The sequence below is a fragment of the Prionailurus bengalensis genome, chromosome B1 (genome assembly GCF_016509475.1).
Source record: "Prionailurus bengalensis isolate Pbe53 chromosome B1, Fcat_Pben_1.1_paternal_pri, whole genome shotgun sequence".
In the NCBI taxonomy this organism is placed as follows: Eukaryota; Metazoa; Chordata; class Mammalia; order Carnivora; family Felidae; genus Prionailurus; species Prionailurus bengalensis.
Window position 1 is genome coordinate 72,273,439 of NC_057344.1, and position 18,502 is coordinate 72,291,940.

The 18,502-nt window shown below is 39.9% G+C and overlaps 1 protein-coding gene across 2 annotated transcripts in view; it reads right to left on the bottom strand.

The window, feature by feature from the left end:
- Positions 1-18,502, bottom strand: part of GUCY1A1 (guanylate cyclase 1 soluble subunit alpha 1) — a 61,923-nt gene that overhangs the window by 24,946 nt on the left and 18,475 nt on the right. For both annotated transcript variants that reach the window (XM_043566838.1, XM_043566844.1), the window contains exons 2-4: positions 7,944-8,096; positions 6,378-6,746; positions 2,738-2,799 (exon numbers count right to left, since the gene is read on the bottom strand). In XM_043566838.1, the coding sequence (XP_043422773.1) occupies positions 2,738-2,799; positions 6,378-6,632 (317 nt within the window). In that variant the 5' untranslated portion in view covers positions 6,633-6,746; positions 7,944-8,096. The remainder of the gene's footprint in view (positions 1-2,737; positions 2,800-6,377; positions 6,747-7,943; positions 8,097-18,502) is intronic.

Below are 18,502 nucleotides of genomic sequence, written 5' to 3' on the forward strand. Positions count from 1 at the left end.
AAGTTGGCCAAACTACAAACAAATTTTAAAAGACACCCAAAGTTCTATTTGTACTTCAATTTGCCATTAGATAATCCAAGTTTACAGACAGGCAAAAATCTAAATATTAGACAGATTCCAATAAAACACAAAACATGCAGAAAAGTTTCCAAAGGATATATTTTCAAGAAGGAAAACTGCTCAGTCCACTACTTTATCACACAAAGGTACATTGCTTTTAATTGTTTAAAATGTTATGGAGAAACACTTTCTTATCTAAACTGGTTGAGGGTCACTATGTAATTTTCTATTTAGTTCACATAATTTTATAACCTCTTGTTATATATTATTTTATATTAATCACTCTTCAGATTTGCTTATTTTTGTCATTTAAGCAATTTCTGTTTTTTTCTTTTCTTTTTCCTAAAGAATGAGAGCATTTCTGCTCAGGGGACTCTAATTCTGGCAATTCCCAGCATCCATGATATGCGATGTGAGCAAAACTTAGTTCAAATAGCATATAATGCAATTAAAAATAAGTTCGCTATCTTTAACTTAATAGAAAAAAAAGGAGTAAGCTTGCATATGTACCAGCAAATGTGTGTGTGCTTGTACACACACACACACACACACACACACACACACACACCAGCCATGCACAGATATGATGATGTGGTCAAAAGATCCCAGGGAAAGAAACAAAGCAAAAGCTCTCTGTGAAACCAACCGAGAGAGATACCACAATGACTGTACTAAAATTCATTTACTTAAAAGGTGGGGTACAGGGAGCTCCAGTCTTTCATTTAGAGACAGTTTATTCTTTAATATATTTATTCTTTGCTTTTCAAATCACACAAGATACTGAACGTTCGACAAAAAAAAGAGTTAACTTATGGTCAGGCAAGCTGAGAACAGTAGAAAAGGCAGCTGACTTTCCAAAATGAAGATGGGGGAGAAACAGGAACAAAAAAACAAATCCAAAAACTAAAAAAGCAAAGCAGAGAGAAGCCATTTAGCATATCAGCAGGCAGTCATGAGAAAAAAAGGCTTGTTATTTTATTTCAACAACTGAGTAATTATCATTAGGGCAGTTTAAAAGTATGATCAGCTCTTGAAGAAATAATGGCAGGGATAAAAAATTTTTCAAGATTTCCAAAGAAAATGACTTTGTTTTAAGTTCTTTAATTTTTAAAGAGATAGAACGCTGGGAGTACATCCTAACTGAACCCCTGCATCTAGTTTAGGAACATTTCAGAACACAAAGCCCTGAGAATAAATTCTGAGCAAACTGGCTGCCAAAGTCTTAAGGAGACAGACACAGTAGCATAGCTACAATGACTTGTGGCTATCTTATCAGCTTGACTGAGAATTAAGGTCAGAGGCATTCTGGAATGCTTTTGCTATCACTCGTGTAAACAAAGCTTCTGTCAGACACACAGATTCACACTCTCTCCTTCTGGACCCCTCATGACCCCTTCTTGGCTTGCCTGCTGCCTGCAGTTTGGGACCAGTTAGTCAACAAGGAAAATTATGGGCAGATAATCCACTCATGAGAAATAGACGGATGAATGAATTTATAAAACATTCCCAACAATGGTGCTGGTTTGCAAAGCTGCAATGTTCAATTCCGCAAATTTGAATACGAGTACTTATTCCATTATTTGCAAAAGGAATAATCCTTGAGATTGCATGGAATCAAAAAATAAAAAAGCCAATCAAATTATCCACCAGTAGTGGATGTGCCAAGATATCTTTGAAAAATCAACTATAGGGGCGCCTGGGTGGCGCAGTCGGTTAAGCGTCCGACTTCAGCCAGGTCACGATCTCGCGGTCCGTGAGTTCGAGCCCCGCGTCAGGCTCTGGGCTGATGGCTCGGAGCCTGGAGCCTGTTTCCGATTCTGTGTCTCCCTCTCTCTCTGCCCCTCCCCCATTCATGCTCTGTCTCTCTCTGTCCCAAAAATAAATAAAAAACGTTGAAAAAAAATTAAAAAAAAAAATCAACTATATAAAGCAGGTTTCTAAAAAAAAAAAAAAAATCACGTTATATATTAAGCCTTTACAGAAAGCATTCTTTAAAAAATTTTCAGACTACAAGAAAAAGGTATAAAAGGAATGGACACTCAGCCAGTGCACACAAGTATAACCCAACTGGTTATGAAAATATGGAAACACCTCCCTAAGGATTGATAAACTGTCGCTGCTGTTAACCCCCTGAGGCAACCCCTCCCTTTAAACAGCCTCCCAACTTTGATTCTTCTTGAATCTCCTCCTGATGCAGCGGCTGAAAGTTGAACCCGTGGGAGGCAAGGGCCACTGGGACCCTGCTCCACCTTTTGGCAGTATCCTTCAGGCACAGAGTCTGTATTGAGCATCCGGGATCCATGCCTTCCATGTTAAGTACTGTGGGGATGATTACCTCTTAGTAGGAAAGAACAGGTTTAATGACTTGTCAAAAGCAGCGGTATATGGCAACATGGTTAAAGCCACAGGCTCTGAAAAACCCAGGCTTGCAACTCAGATCTGCCTTTTCCTAAACGGCTGTAAAATCCTAAACATTTCACATAAATCTGAGCTTAGATGTATCAACTGTGAAAAATTAAGACACTTCCTTTCACATTAGTAGCAGCTAAAACACCTAATCCAGTTTCTGGCAGTGATTCGAAACACAGTGATGCATTTGCTAAGTGATGGCCATTGGCAATGGTATCAGTGATTGTAATGGGGAGTTCACACAACTAAAGTAAGCGGTTCAATTTACCTGCTTTCTTTTATTTTGTGTTTTGCCAATGTTCTCTGAAGTGCAAGGTTCAGCCGCTCCAACTAAAAATTGAAAAGAAAGCTTTTAAACATTCTCTTAAATAATAGTTTAATTGAAGACACGGATTTTACAAATTTGTACTGTAAGCTTCTTCTCAAGCAAAAACACGATTACTGGTAAGTGTGGCGAATTTACGCTTTGGAAACAGAGACTGATTTTCTAGAAGTTTCTCAAGCCTAGAAGAACCGATGAGCCCAGACTAATTTGAGTTTGGATGTGGGCTGTGGCTCACGGGCTCTGCCCTCTGTGGGTGGTCTCCCTGACAGCCACAACACAAGGTCAAGTTGAACCGAAATCCAAAGAGCAGACTCCAGTTTGGTAATGCCGGGTCTTCCAAGTAGAAATTGTAGATCACTTCCTCTGGGTCAGGAAATCCTCTTGGATGTGCTGCCAACACTTCAATCTCAGTATGGCTCTCGCCAAGCAAATTTCTGTTCTTTTCGCAAACTCTACACCCAGCCACCCCACTGTTTTGCCCCACCCTCAACTACAAATGGGAATTTATGTTGCCTATTTCATTTACATGTCCTGGCCTAGAAAACTCTGAAGCTATCCCTGCACCGTGCCCCCCCCCCACTTCTCTAATTCTCTAATCCCTTAAATCCAAGCTTTCACCAAGGTCAGTTGGTCACTGATTTGAAACAAATCTCGGATTTACCTTAACGTGTACTAAGTTCCCTTCTTAGAACTACTAATTTTCATCAAATACTTACACTTTTACTCTCTTAGATTTCTGAGTATTTCATGAGTTTCCCTACATGGCAAGTTATTTTTCTGTAAGTCTCCATACTTTGTAAATACCTGCCTATCAATTAATCTCTCTTAACAGGACACTCAGCCTGTTTTCTTTAACTAGGTCGTAAGTGGCAAGTACAACACTGGATAGCAGCACTGCCAATTTTTTTTTTGTTTTGCATTTCATATAAAAACCATATGTATCTATATGTGTACATATCATTGTTGACTCTTTCTGTAGTTTGCCCAGAGGAAAGTGAAAGATTTTCTGGTTATGTTCCAAGTTAGGAAATTCCTTTTTCCTTAAGAACTATTTATATCACGCTTAGAGTTTCCACTGGTCAAGTGAGGCAGCACTGTTAAGCAAAATAGAGCAAGCTTATGTTTCAATAAAATGAGTTATGAAAAGGACTTTCAGTTTTAAAATGCATATAGAGCTTAGAAACAAATCTAGAATTTATTGGAAAAAACAAATAGCACCTTTCCAGGCCCTTCTATTCTACTATTCTGGAATGACACCTCCCCACTCTAAATTTGCTATGGATCTGTATCCCACCCCCTGCCAAAAAAAAACAAAAAACAAAACAAAACAAAAAAACAAAAACCATGATTGTGGAGTTAAATCGGATTATCTAAAAAGCAAGAGCTGTAATGTTGTCAAATGCTGTTTTGAGTCTCTCCTTTGGGTCCCTGATAGAACTGAAACTAAACAGTAGGCTAAGCATTAAATCTGTCCATTCAAAAAAGAATCAGTAAAAACAAAAACAAAAAAAAATGCTGTATTTGATCAAAGACATGCTGACATTTGGATGGCTGATGGAGTAATCTACACTGATCACCAGACAGTCCAAATGCATCCAGCACTGGGACATTTATTGTTATAAGGCAAAATGGCCTCAGTTGTCAGAGTTCTAGTTGCTAATGCCAAATGTACCTCTTTTACCCTCTAGAGTTCCTACAGCTTTGCCTTCCTTGCTACATGATGCTACAGTCAAATTTTGATGTTTGTTCCTATGAGTTCACAAACAACACAGATTATTCTAGAAAAAGAAAAAAGAAAAAAAAAGTAAAATATCATTTATATTTGGTATTCAGAATGTTTTTAAAAGAGATTCCAAAATGTGTCTGACTTCTATGGCAGGAATTCAAAATTTATCAAACAAAATAATGAAGCCAGGATGGTAATGACAGGACCCAAGGAGAGCATGGAAGCTCTCCAGCATCCCCATCATCACCATCTGTTCATCTCTGTGTATCTCACTCAGTTCTTGGAAATAAGAGTCTCAATCACTTCCCGGACTATGATGCCAACCAGCACCCTGAGAAAGGCGACATCGCTCATCCCAGCCAAAACTGGCTGTCTAGTGACTTGCGTGGGGAGAGAATCATGAAATATTCCCATTTCAAAGGCCATTAACCAAGGCGCGATTGTGCTAATACTGTATTTGAAGTAAGTTCCCTCAACTTTCTGCTGATTCTGCTTTCTCCATCTTCAAGCTACAGTGCTAGTCTCTTCTTTCACAGTCACTCTAGGCATACTGTTGACAGCAGTAATTGCTCTACCCCTGCAAAAGTTGGGTGACTTTAGTCAAGTCACTTAACCTCTCTAATCCTTCCTGGGAGTAAGACAAAATCACTTCTAAAGTTCCAGTAAGTTCTAAAAGTCAGCAATCTGTGGTTCTTCAGTGCTCTACACAAAGCAGAGGGTTGGTGCTGGGTCAATTAAACATTTTCAACGGATTATTATAGCTGGAGTCAGATTATATCAATGTCCAATCTCCCAGATGAAGTGAGTTTACATAGAACTGTAAACACTGCCAGAAGGAGAAAGACATCGTGAAGACTTTTTCAGCTGCTCTTCTCTTTAGCCCCACAGGGGGAGAGGAGCTCTCCATATACTCTGTGATTCCTAATATGTGACTTCATTAGATATTTGCCCTGCCCCCAAGGTTCTCCTATAGGTGGATTAACAGAAGGTGCTTCAGATCTTGAAGAGGCATTAGGCTACACAGCTCACAGAGCTATACTGAGAAGTGTCAGAGGTAATTTGCAAGCACAGGGCCATGACTCTGGCTCAAGGACTCTGGCTTGAACAGAGACTTCTGGGTCATACTCAGAGCCAGAGGAGGAAAGGGGAGATTTTCCCACCTCAACAAGTTGGCAGGGAACCTACGATGCTCTTTGGAATTAGAAGAAACTGGCAGAAAAATAAGTTATTCTTCAAGAAATTTAATTTAAAAATAATAGCTAACAACTACCAGGCACTTAAGGTATGGCAAGAGCTATGGATTATTTCACTTCATGCTCATTGAAACTCTAGGCAGTAGGTACTATAGATAAGGAAGCTGAGGATAAGAGGGCTTAAGCACTTGCTCAAAGTCATAAAGGCCATCGAGGCAGGATCCTTTAGAAAAGAATTCAAAATCTTAAACATTTAAGAATAAACACAACTGAAGAACATGATTGCTTGGGGTGCCTGGGTGGCTCGGTCAGTTAAGGGTCTGACCGAAATCAGGTCAACTTTCACAGTCTGCAAGTTCGAGCCCTGCATTGGGCTCTCTGCTGTTGGCACAGAGCCTGCTTTGGATTCTCTGTCTCTCTCTCTTGCCCCTTCCCTGCTCACTCTCACTCTCTCAAAAATAAACAAACATTAAGAAAAAATATTTTTTAAAAAAGAACATGTTTGCTTTCAAGAAGTGTTTTTAGATGTTTCTAGGAAATACTCTACATCTGTTATATACATATATCCTTGAAAGTGAGAAAGCAAATGTTTACATTCCCCTTAAAAAATGCTCTTCTACAATATTCAAAATATCAGGAAAATCTCAGAAGAGCAAGCACTCACCTCTGGGAAAATCAGTTTGCAAATGCTCTCTGCCAACGTGTGAAGGTAGACGCGGCTCCTACTGGTCTTTCTTTGAGGAAGACTTCTTGGTACATTCTTCTCAGGCACATCCTGACAGATGGGCAGAGTTGTTTTGCCACTCTCTGAGCTTCCTGCTACCTCTTCTGCGGGCTCTTTGGGAGTCTGCCCCGGTGCCAGTAAGGACAAAGGGCACTCTCCTGTGATCTTGAGATCTTTCAGCTTCGTGCAGAACATGGTGTTGGTAGCCTCTCGCCCTGCTGTGGATAGCCTCCCGATGAGCTGTTCTTTTTATGCGGGACTGACAAACAGAAGCCACTATCAGATCAAAGGTCCTGGTGACTGCGGTGTCTACCGGTAGTGGAGAGTCAGAAAAGAAAGGGAAGTGAGGACGTGTACTTGTGTAAACCGGAAAAGACAGGTGTAAAAAAGGCAAAGACCACATGTCCATGTGCCATTTTCAAGTAAAAAGAAAATTCTGGTGGACATGTCAGCTACCATATGGATGAAACATTTGGTAAAGACCTTAATAGGTGTGCATTTTAGTGTACTAAATACTCGGGTTTTGTATTCTTCAAATGGAATATAATCTTCTCCAAAATGTCCTTACCGCAAACTACTGATTTCCATTTTTATAGATAGCCCACTTCGTTAAGTTTGATTTCACAAGAGTGGAACTTTACGGTTTCATGACAGAAGCCAAGTATAAATCTGTGTCTTAGTGCTAAGTCCTACTACATTCTCATTATGTTTCCCTTCCTGAAAAATCAGAATAGCATAAACTAGTGTCTCCGATACTTAAAAAAAAAAAAAAAGTATGTGATGATGCTCAAAGATATGTTTTTGGCTGAAATACTGAGTTTTAGAGGAAAACAAAATTAATTGAAATGATTACTGCAGGGGCACCTGGGTGGCTCAGTCGGTTAAGCGGCCGACTTCGGCTCAGGTCATGATCTCGCGGTCCGTGAGTTCGAGCCCCGCGTCAGGCTCTGTGCAGACAGCTCAGAGCCTGGAGCCTGTTTCAGATTCTGTGTCTCCCTCTCTCTCTGCCCCTCCCCTGCTCATGCTCTGTCTCTCTCTCTGTCTCAGAAATAAATAAACGTTAAAAAAAATTAAAAAAAAATGATTACTGCAAAAGAAGACACTTGTTTCTATAAATAGCAAAATAATTTAAAAATATTATCAAAATGTAAGAAAGTAATATTTTTTTCCAAGAACTCTTGATCCCTAAGCACATGCCACTGGATTTGCAGGGGTCTCTGGATCCAAATCCAGAGGACACTGGAGTAAACCTCTCAGGGGCCCACGGGAATCATATACGTGGCTATTTCAGCATGTTCCCTTCGTACTTTTGTTTTTGCCGATGCGTGACTGTAAATCCTCCCACCCACAGTTTACAACCCATTTATAATTAGTTATTTGTCGCTCAAATGGTCTCATGAACTGTCAGCAATACTAACAGTCTTTAGTAACTGGGTCCACCAACCATCTTCATTCTTTGAAAAGCAAAAACACAAAAAGAGTGCCAAAAAGCCCAAGCTTACTTACTTCCTACGACGTGCCTGGCACCGTGCTGGGGATTCTGTATTTACAGTCAAGCCTCACGGGAACTGTTCCATCGATCCTCCCAACAGCCAGACGACACAATCCCCAACGATCCAGAGGCTCAAAAGTTTAGGCTATTTTCTTTCATTTGATGTGCTGGAAAGTGACAGAGCTAGGGTTCACAGGTAGGTCCCTCTGACACCAGAACCAATGTGTTTTCTATCAACCCAAACTCCTAGGCCAGTTTCTAAATAATCAGGCTTAGTTCATAAACTAGGAGTAAAGATATGGTTTGCAAGTTTATATTCAAAAGCAAACAAAAACATGATTCTCCTGCTCGTTGGTTGGTGGTAGTTGAATCATCCAGGATAAAACCTTATATTTCAGTCTTTAGAACTGGAGTTCAATTACTTATTTTTTTCTTTTCTGTGTGCCTCAATGCTCTTAATATGTTCTTCATGTATACCAGCAACAGATTGTAATTTGACACAGATATGTTCTCTAGTAAGTTTAGAACAATGGGCAATTCATTTTCTGAACTGGGGCAAATAAGGAAGCTAAATTCACCACGTACGTGATAGCCCTCGGGAGCATCATGAGGTATTAGGTATGGGCGAAGATTATGGATGCTGACAGGCCAGAAGAAGTGGGTGCTACTCTCTGTTACTTAAAATCCCCCAAATCTGTGATCACGTGTAATTTATGACTCTTCAAGAAGACACAAGGAAGATCCTATATATTCACAAGCAGAGACCATTTCCTGCCAGAATAAAAGAAGCAGCTATCTCAGCAGGCTAGAATGACCCAAAGGTAATTTGGTAAGAGAGTGAATGGTTACTTTGATTTTGAAAGACCTAAAACTCCAAGGCTCTCAAGCACACTTATCTTGATTCAATTCCACAAATATGTGTTTCTCAGTCTTTAATGCATCCGAACATAACAATTACTCTTCACTCACTCCCGTCCTCATACATGCTTTCGATCAGTGGGCAGCAAACTTTTCTGTGAAGGGCCAGAGAGTAGATAACTTCAACTTTGCAAGTTTCTATCAGTGACTTAACTCCTGCCGTTACATCATGAATGCAACCACAGCTGATACACAAAGGAATGGTATGCATGTGTTCCAATAAAACTTTATTTGCAAAAACAGGCTGTGGATTTGGCCCTCAGAATGGCCTTATTGATTTGGATCAGGCCATGGCTTGCTGACCCCTGGCTGTAAAAAGCTGAGCAGGTTAACTGAAGCATTTTAATCCAGATATAATTTGGACTACAGGACCAGAGTCACTTCCTCATCTCCTCTACCCACTCCACTCCCAAAATACAGTAGCCCATGTGAATCCAGTTTAGTATAACTTGTAAGTAAAAAAGACAATGTAGAAGATAATATTAAATAACTATAAAAATTCTCATACATTATGTTAATTTTCGAAGAAGAGCTATATTAACTGAATGCCATGATTTCAGTCATCAAAATATAACTAGAAGAAGACAGTACACACAAAAAAAGAAAAAAGCCAAAAAAATTTGAAGATTTTAGGTTGGATCTGATGAAGGTATAGAACTTCTCTCTAAAATAAGTCATTCTGATACATATTAGAATTTTAGTTTGGGATTTAGGAGTTTGACATAAAAGAGTTTATGATAAAGTCTCCCGTTAAGTTTCTTTTTAATGTTTATTTTTTTTTATTCTTGAGGGGGGTTAAGAGAGAGAGGGGGACAGAGGATCAAAAGTGGGCTCTGTGCTGACAGCAGAGAGCCTGATGTGGGGCTCGAACTCAGGAATCCTGAGATCATGACCTGAGCTGATGTCATACACTTAACCGACTGAGCCACCCGGGTGCCCTGAAGTCTCCCATTAAGTTTAACCTTCTCATTAATGTTGGATTTCAACACTTGTCCCTGAACCCAACATTTTGACTCTCAATTTCCTGTTAAATCTCACTGCAGAAGGATAAAACGGACCAGTCAACCTTGAAATTCTTTCTTCTCCTGTATTGCACATCACTATAATTTCCAGAAAATGTGTCTAACGCTGTTTTTTTATTAAGAAAAAACAGCAACAGGAAACAAGTTGTGCTTACTTTAAGTTCAGTTAAGTGTTTAGTCTCATTAAATCACATATGTATAAACAAACTAATTAGCATTCTTCATCTGTTCAACCGATGAAATTACATTATGAAACAGATGCTCTCAGTGCCGATACCTTGGAAACCTATGTTTGTCTTGTGTTTGCCTGCTAGGAATACAGAATATGTTCTTCGACTAAATGAGTGGTGATATTGATGTGTAACATTAGCAGTGACTTCGGAAGTGGTTTGGTCAATGGCTGAACTCAGTCCACAGCTGGTTATAGAAATGAGGGTAACACAGTAAGGGAAAAACAAATTAATTAAAATAATAAGCTTGGTGACAAGGCCTTGGCAAGCAGTGGGATATATGTTCTCAGAAACCCAGAGATGTTATTTGCTATCCCCAAGGTTAATGATTAAACAGCCTCTGAACATATTGAATGCTCTCTCCCTCTAACTAGTAAGTGATTAACCCTTCTATAGTGAGAAAAAGGACTCAGCTACTGGCCTCATATTAATAACCTGGATGCATTATTGTTCGGGTAAGGGGCCTGTCCATCATTTAAACTCCAGAGTTATACACAAGAATCTTATTTTCTCCCTATCAAAGACCTGAGGGAAAACACTCACAATAAGGACTCTGACACAGAAAGCCCCTTTTGCAACAACTTAAATAGAACAGCAGGTCGTAAAGAGCAGGTTTCAAATTAGAAATTTCAGAAGGGGGCGCCTAAGAATTGAAGTCTCCTTAGTAGAAGTCAGTAGTTACATCGAGTGTCCAATATCAGGCCGAGGACCTAGCCGTGCCAAAATCCGGGGATAAAGAGATATAAGTGTTTTAAGATCAAATTCCAAAGTCCAAAATTTTAAGTTTAGCTGAAGGGAGAAGAGAGGCTCGAAACACAAAGTGCCCTGGTAAGGGTAGAGTCTGCACACAGCAGCACAAACTAATCACGACGTTCATAAACCGATGTCAAGGAAAGAGCTTATTTTGCAGGTAAGCTGACAATCTGCAGTTTTTGTTCTTCAAAAATTGAAAACAATTAAAACTCCGTAAGTCAAACTTCCAAAGTGTGTTTCTTTTCATTTTGCAGTAGGAAATATTTATAGGACATTCCTCTGTGATATATCAGGAAAGCAGGACAAAGTACTAGAAAAACTGGTTGAGAATGTCCAAGTTACTCCAGGACTATATTTGAAAAAAAACAAAAAAAAAAAAGCAAGCAAATGTCAGACTCTCTCATCTCACCATGCCTCCTTCGCCTCGCCATTGTCTCTGCTCATGGTCACACTTCTTGAAAGATCAGGCCTTATGTGCTGGGTTCACTTCCTTACAAAATAGTAATTCCTAAGTCTACAACTCCCTGGCCTTTGCTTCCACTGGGTGACTGCCATGCACCTTGCTCAAGTCAATGACGACCTCTGAAAAGTTAAAGCTCATGAACCTTTTGGCTTGTAACACACTTGAGTTCTCCAATGCTATTTGCATTTTCTTTTTTATAATCTCCACTCCCACAGATTCTTTGATACACCGGATTACCGTCTACCGCATTCACTTTTCATTCTATTCAACAAGTATTTATGGATGACCTACTGTGTGTCGGGAATTCTTACAGACGCAGGGACAGAGCAGTGAATGAAGGACATCGCCTGCCCTCGTGGAGTCTACAATCCAGCAGGAGAACCATTTCTGACACATCAGTTCCATGTGTGATGCGTGCTAATGAAAGGGGAAGTGCATAGTGCTCTAGGAGTGCAAATCAGGGATCCAAACCCAGTCCCAGGAGGAACAGACATCTGAGCTGAGCTATGACCCTGAAGCAGGTGAAGAGAGTTCCAGAAAGAACAGCATTCTTGGAGGTCGAGACAGACCTAGCCATGTTCTAGGAACTGAAATAATTCCAGAATGGCTACAGCATGGGGTCAGGGAGAGCAGGGTGACGGTGGAGGGAGCTGAGACAGTGAGAGGTCACAATTGTGGAGGGCTCTCCAAACCTTGCTAAACAAAGGAAAACTCTATTCCAAGGGCAACTAACTGAAATCTAAGAGGTAAGGATGTGAACGTATTAGGTTGTATTTTTTAAAGATTATTTGGAACGGAGAATGAGAAATGTGGCAGAGTTGGACAGGTGGCTGATCTGGGTTGGACTAAAATAGTGACCCTGAAGATGAAAAAGTGGATCAATTCCAGAGGTATTTCAGATAGAAAAATCTACAGCCCTTGGCTACTGACTGCATATGGGGTCTGAAGGACAGTGAGGACATACTCCTCTGATCTCACTTCTCAATACCACAGCCCAGGAAAGACTCTAGGCCCCATGGGGAGCAATCAAGAGTCCATAATCCATTTCCCACAACGTTGGTTATTCAATCATAACCGAGCCCAGATTTTGGGTTCTCGCTATTACATAACACCTTGTGGGAGTCAGAATGCTCCAACTCTCTTGCTAAAAATCTCCTTTTGGAAAGTAATTTCTCCTGCTTCAGAAGCCCAGACGTGGGAAAGCTGACTCCAGTTTATGTCACAGCACAGAGTGTTCACCTTCCATGACTGCATTTACATGCAAGTGTAAGGTGCATCTTCTATCTAGATAAAGAGTAGGGGATACTTACCTTGAATTTTTGTAACTAGAGAGCCCATACTGTTAATCTTCCCACAACAAAGAAGTCAACTCCAGTGCTCGCTTCAGCAGCACAAACACAAAGAAATCGACTCTAAAGGCAATGGCCATGTCAATGCTAGGGCCCAAAATGCCAGAAATCCCCCTTCCCCTGATAGCAACTACCTCATCAGAGCCACGGTACCGATTCAAATTATGTTTAATAATAATTGCCACAATTGTATTTAATACTGATAATTACAGTTTAACAAACTGTATTAATTCTTTATTAAGAATAATAGGGGTGTGATTCACAATCTTTTTTCATTGGAATAGGGAGCAATTCTCTGACATCTTTGAAGTGATAGCAGAGTTTAGTATACTCTAGTAGGGAGATTTTATCTCTGAGAATTAGCATTATGGGATTCTCAGTTTTTATAGCAAAATGCTTATAGCATACTTCATAACTATACAGCGAAAGTTTTGGGACTATAAATCCTAAATCTCTATGTTTAAAACTCTCTAGTGTGATTATCACCGAAACTTGAATACACGCAGTTAGTATGTCTTCAATATCATTACCACTGATGGCAGGTCATGTCGGTCATGAGGAAATCAGATAACCATTTCAATCTTTTGTTCCTGTGATATATAAAACAATTTCCTGCAGCTATTTCTGTAATTGCCATCATAGTTTTTTGGGGGTTTTTTGTTTTGTTTTGTTTTTTTACTAAAATAGTTCCTTAGAGACTTGGTCCTTTAAAAATATATTTACTGAAAATATAACAATTATTGTGAAAGGAGTGAAATGAGAAATGGAATTCCTTCTTACCGCATAAAAAGCCATTTTGGTTTTTTATCTGTTTTCAGGTAAATACTGTGTATTTCTGTGATGTGAACTGGCTCAGACACAGTCATAAAGAGGTGAACAAAGTCGGTCTAGAGGAGTAGTCATGCTGGGTCTCCATCTACCCCATGGTCTTCCTCCTAGCTCCGTCTGACCATGTGTCCTATCTCGGAAGTACTTACTATGCTTGTCCTCTATTTCCTTCCCCATCTCCGACACTCAGTAGGCTCAGCACTTTCTTATAGCCCCTTCCCATCAAACTACTTTCACCCTTTCCCCTAATGTCAGGCTTATAATTGCTTTCGTGCAGGATTCCTCAGAATTCAGCTGGTCTCCTTAACAAGCTTATACAGTTTTTATGATTGTTACTGCTTTTGTTGGTGCTCAGGGTGTCGACTGGTTTTTACCCTAACACATTTTCTTCCCACAAGTCCTTTTATTTTTAGTGTGGTTCTGCAGCATGCGAGGTTTTTCAGGAACATATGTAATGTGTTGTTTCAGAAATGCCTGTGCTCTCGACAATGTTTGATTTCAGTTTGCAAGGTGAAAAGCGGACATAACTACTTGGAAAACACACCCAATGAGGCCACATTCTTGAGGACGCTATAGATTCCATTATGATCTAGGTACTACAACTGGATGAAACTTTAAAATTTTTTTTTCAACTTTTTTTTTTATTTATTTTTGGGACAGAGAGAGACAGAGCATGAACGGGGGAGGGGCAGAGAGAGAGGGAGACACAGAATCGGAAACAGGCTCCAGGCTCCGAGCCATCAGCCCAGAGCCTGACGCGGGCTCAAACTCACAAACCGCGAGATCGTGACCTGAGCTGAAGTCGGACGCTCAACGGACTGCGCCACCCAGGCGCCCCTGGATGAAACTTAAAATGAAAACAAGTCCATGATGATGAAACAATTGGGCTGATTGGTAAATTTTGTTTAAGTAGCATAACAAAACTCCTGACTATCTTAACATCATTACTTCTCGATTTTCTTTTCTTTTTAACGTTGGTCAGTCAGGAAGACCTGGAAGCACGTGTTCGACTTGATAAACCTGCATACACGCACAGAAACACCTATTTTCCCTCTCGTGCAACAGTGGGTTGTTTTTAGTGTCTGAGACTCTATGTTTACTCATTATCTGTATCACTGTGAAGATACTTAGTGTGATAGAGACTTGGTGGTTGGAAAGATCAGTTCACACGAATGTTGGTGCCATGCACAGGTGTGCCCTGAGGTAGTGGAGTTAGTGCAGCAGTGATGAGCTCAGGCTCCAGGACCAAGGACCAGATGGTCTGTGTCTGCTCCCTGCCTCTACCATCTACTAGCTCTGTGACCTTAGTTAAATTCGTAACTGCACCTCAACTTTCTCCATCTGGAGAATAGGGACGTGAACAGCCACTATCTCATAAATGTGTTGTGAAAGTAAACAAACGGATAAGAGTAAAGGACTTAGAATAAGCACTTGGACCCAACATGTAATGATTAATGTTGACTATCGCAATTGCTATTTAGAAGGAGGGCGGCAGTGGGCAGGTTTCTCTCTTTTTTTTTAATGTTTATTTATTTTTGAGACAGAGAGAGACAGAGCATGAACCGGGGGAGGGTCAGAGAGAGAGGGAGACACAGAATCTGAAACAGGCTCCAGGCTCTGAGCTGTCAGCACAGAGCCCGACGCGGGGCTCGAACTCACAGACCGCGAGATCATGACCTGAGCCGAAGTCGGCCGCTTAACCGACTGAGCCACCCAGGCGCCCCGTGGGCAGGTTTCTTAACTTCACTGAGCTTCTGTTACCACGATTGTAAAATGGTAAAATAAAAAAAAAAAAAAAAAAGATTAAATAGAGATGTAGGAAGGATTAGAAAAGAATCTATGCAAAGGCACTGTACAAGATACAAGATGTAAAGCACGCTAAAGAAAGTCACTAAATAGAAGAATGACAAATTTATTCTATTTTCTCAGAAAGATCCAGTAATGTTTTATATCTATGACACCTTTCCTATAACTTGTCAAAACCAGTTTGAGGAAACTGATATATAGCAGGTGCTTGGTACTCTACAAATTTGGAAAACATTCTCCCCTTGAAATACATTAATACATACCGGGGAAAAATAACATCTATGTCAATACTTAGGGTTTATTTTATTGAATTACAAAATAATAGAGTTTACAGCACAGCCCAGATTAGTAAGATTCTAATTTGGTTTTATCTTATATAATTCCATTAGCTGATAAGTTGCATGTCAAATTTCTTTAATATGATATTAGAATAAAAATTGAAGGACGATGCTAGATTTTAAATCTCTTTTTCCACTCATGAAACCAAACCTGTTAAATAAATCAGGCAAGCCTGACTTCAGTGGAGTACATAGTATTTTCCATAAATCCACACAATTTCTAATGTGGAAACATTTTTAAACAAAATAAACCCGTAACAACCGAGCTTCAACAGAAATTCTGTGGTATCTGATTTTCTTTTCCTAGAACGTTAGATTGACAAATGATTAGTATTGTTACACAAACACTCTTGCCTCCGATCGTGGCTTTTATAAGCCAACTGTTCTCCATATTGATTCAGTGTTAACTCTTTTATGTACTTATCTCCTCAATATTTACTTATTTTGTATAAAGGCTTAAGAGATGGGCAGGAAGATATGTAACACTAACCAGCAATGTTAATTTTAGGATATTTGTGAAAACTAGGTAAGTCACCCAAAGTCTGATTAAAACAGAAAAATGACAGGGTTTCTAGCAAGAGTAAATAAAGTGGATTCTGGTTTTCACGGTCATACCTGCAGAGCAATTGAATTAACATTTCAACAATGAGGAGATATCAAAGTGGCCTCATCCTTGAAGGGAATAAATGGGTAATCCGTGCAGCACAGAATTCACCCTACGGTAGGCAAAAGTGCAATTATCTGGGCTTTAATTTGTCGTATTTGGAGAGAAAATTCTGGAAGAAGACACAATAGTGGCCCTCATGATTCTTCCACTCCAGCCCTTGAAACTTTTCTCAAAATCCTTGAGAAAAAGGGCCACAAACTAATAAAGCCATAGAAATATAGCACTTTTCTCTCAACAAAGAGAGAAAACACAAGAACAGGAACAGATATACCAATAGTAAAGGCTCAGGCAGTGAAGGAGATGCCCATACTGGGCCAGGGCTGGCAAGGGCAGATAAAGCCAAACCACCACTCAGGAACACACTGGACCTTTCGGACCCTTTAAAGCAGACTCTGGCATAAAATGGCCTGTGATCCAAATCTAACCTGCTGCCTTTCTTGTCCAGCCCTAGAGCTAAGAATGGTCTTTACGTCACTAAACGTTTGAAAAAATCAAAAGAAGAATATTTCACGATACTCGAACACTGTATGAGATTCAAATTTCAGTGTCCATAAATAAAGTTTCATTGGAACACAGCCGTGCTGTGACAGAATAAGGGATATATATTTGGTTTCTGCCTGTTGTTTCCTGGCACACAACTACTAAAACTCAAGGAATCTCCAAAGTGATAAGTCTCCTTGGATAGCTTCAGGATGGGGCCTGGTTGCCAGGGGAACCAACCAAGTGATTAGAGGGTTGGAACTCTCCATCCCACGGTGGTATCTGGAGAGAAGACAGAGTCCGAAGATTGAATTAATCATTAACAGTCAATGATTTCGTTAATCATTCCTACCTAATGAAGTCTCCATGAAAATTCCTAACCAACAGACTTTTGGAGAGCTTCTTAGATGCTGAATGCATGGAGGTGCTAGGTGGATAGCATCCCTGGGGAGGGCATGTAATGGCTGTATTTTGAAAAAGACCTCCGTCTTCTACAATTCCCTCAAAACTTCCACCCTGAAGACCCCAAGAAAGATGTTTCTCTGGAAGCTCCTGGGGACACGATGGGGCGGGGGGTTGGTCAAGAGCCTATGCTCTTTCTCCACTTCTCTGTTAAGTTAGCTAAGTGAAAAACCATACATGTGTCCAATACCTCACTGCTTTATCAGAAGCACTGAGCACAGTATCACATATTATCTGGTATTCAATAAATATGAACTCTTTCATCAATAAAATATGCTATTATCAGGCTATTAATTATAACCAATATAAAGGACAAAACACAGACAAGAAAGTATAAAATAGAAGTAAAATGAGGCTAGATTGGAACATATAAAATGTGTTGCCCCTTGAAAACAAGTTTTATGAGCTATTAATAAATCAACCTTATTCAATCAATATTCACTAAGTTTCTGAAAAAGATAAAACTATTTCTTTCAAAGTCTAGTATGGGTGATATACATTTTCTTAAATGGCTAAAATAAAAGGTGGAGAATAGGTAGAGATAGAAGATTAATGATGTTTATAAAAAACATTGCTTTCAGGCAACAGCAGCAAAACGGTGATCAGGGAAAACTTCTTGGAATGCAGGGAATTTGAGCTTAGTTTTGAAAATGACTAGGGTTTGGGCACAAAGTCATTAGTAAAAACTCATGCCAGAGAGGGAGAACAGTATAAGTGAATGTGAGTGAAGGAAGTTGTGGGAAAGGGCAGGAAAGCATGGGTGATAGAGATATTATAAAATTAAAGTTGGCGTCACATGGCCAATGACTAGGTCTGAAGAACAAGATGACTGAGGTTTTATCTGGAAAGATAATGGTGCCATTAATAGAAAGATGTAACAGAAGTAGGCTTGACAGAAGGGATGTTGAATTTTGTTTTGTACACATCTTGAACTGCTGGCAGGGCATCTATGCAGAGATGCATTTGAAAACTGGAATATTTAATTAAGGATTAGAGATAGGAGTGTGTGGTCTGCCACACTGAGGAAGCTATTAAAGTCGACTTTAATTCAAACTGTTCATTGTCAAAAGGATGCAAGTGGAGAGGGAAAATAGCCAAACTCATTACTCTGGGGGAACATTCATTATTTAAGAGTTGGAGAAGGACGTTATGACTAAGATGGAGAAGGAGCAACCAGACAACTATGACTAAAGGGGCACCTGGGTGGCTCAGTGGGTTAAGCATGACTTCAGCTCAGGTCATGATCTTGTGGTTCAT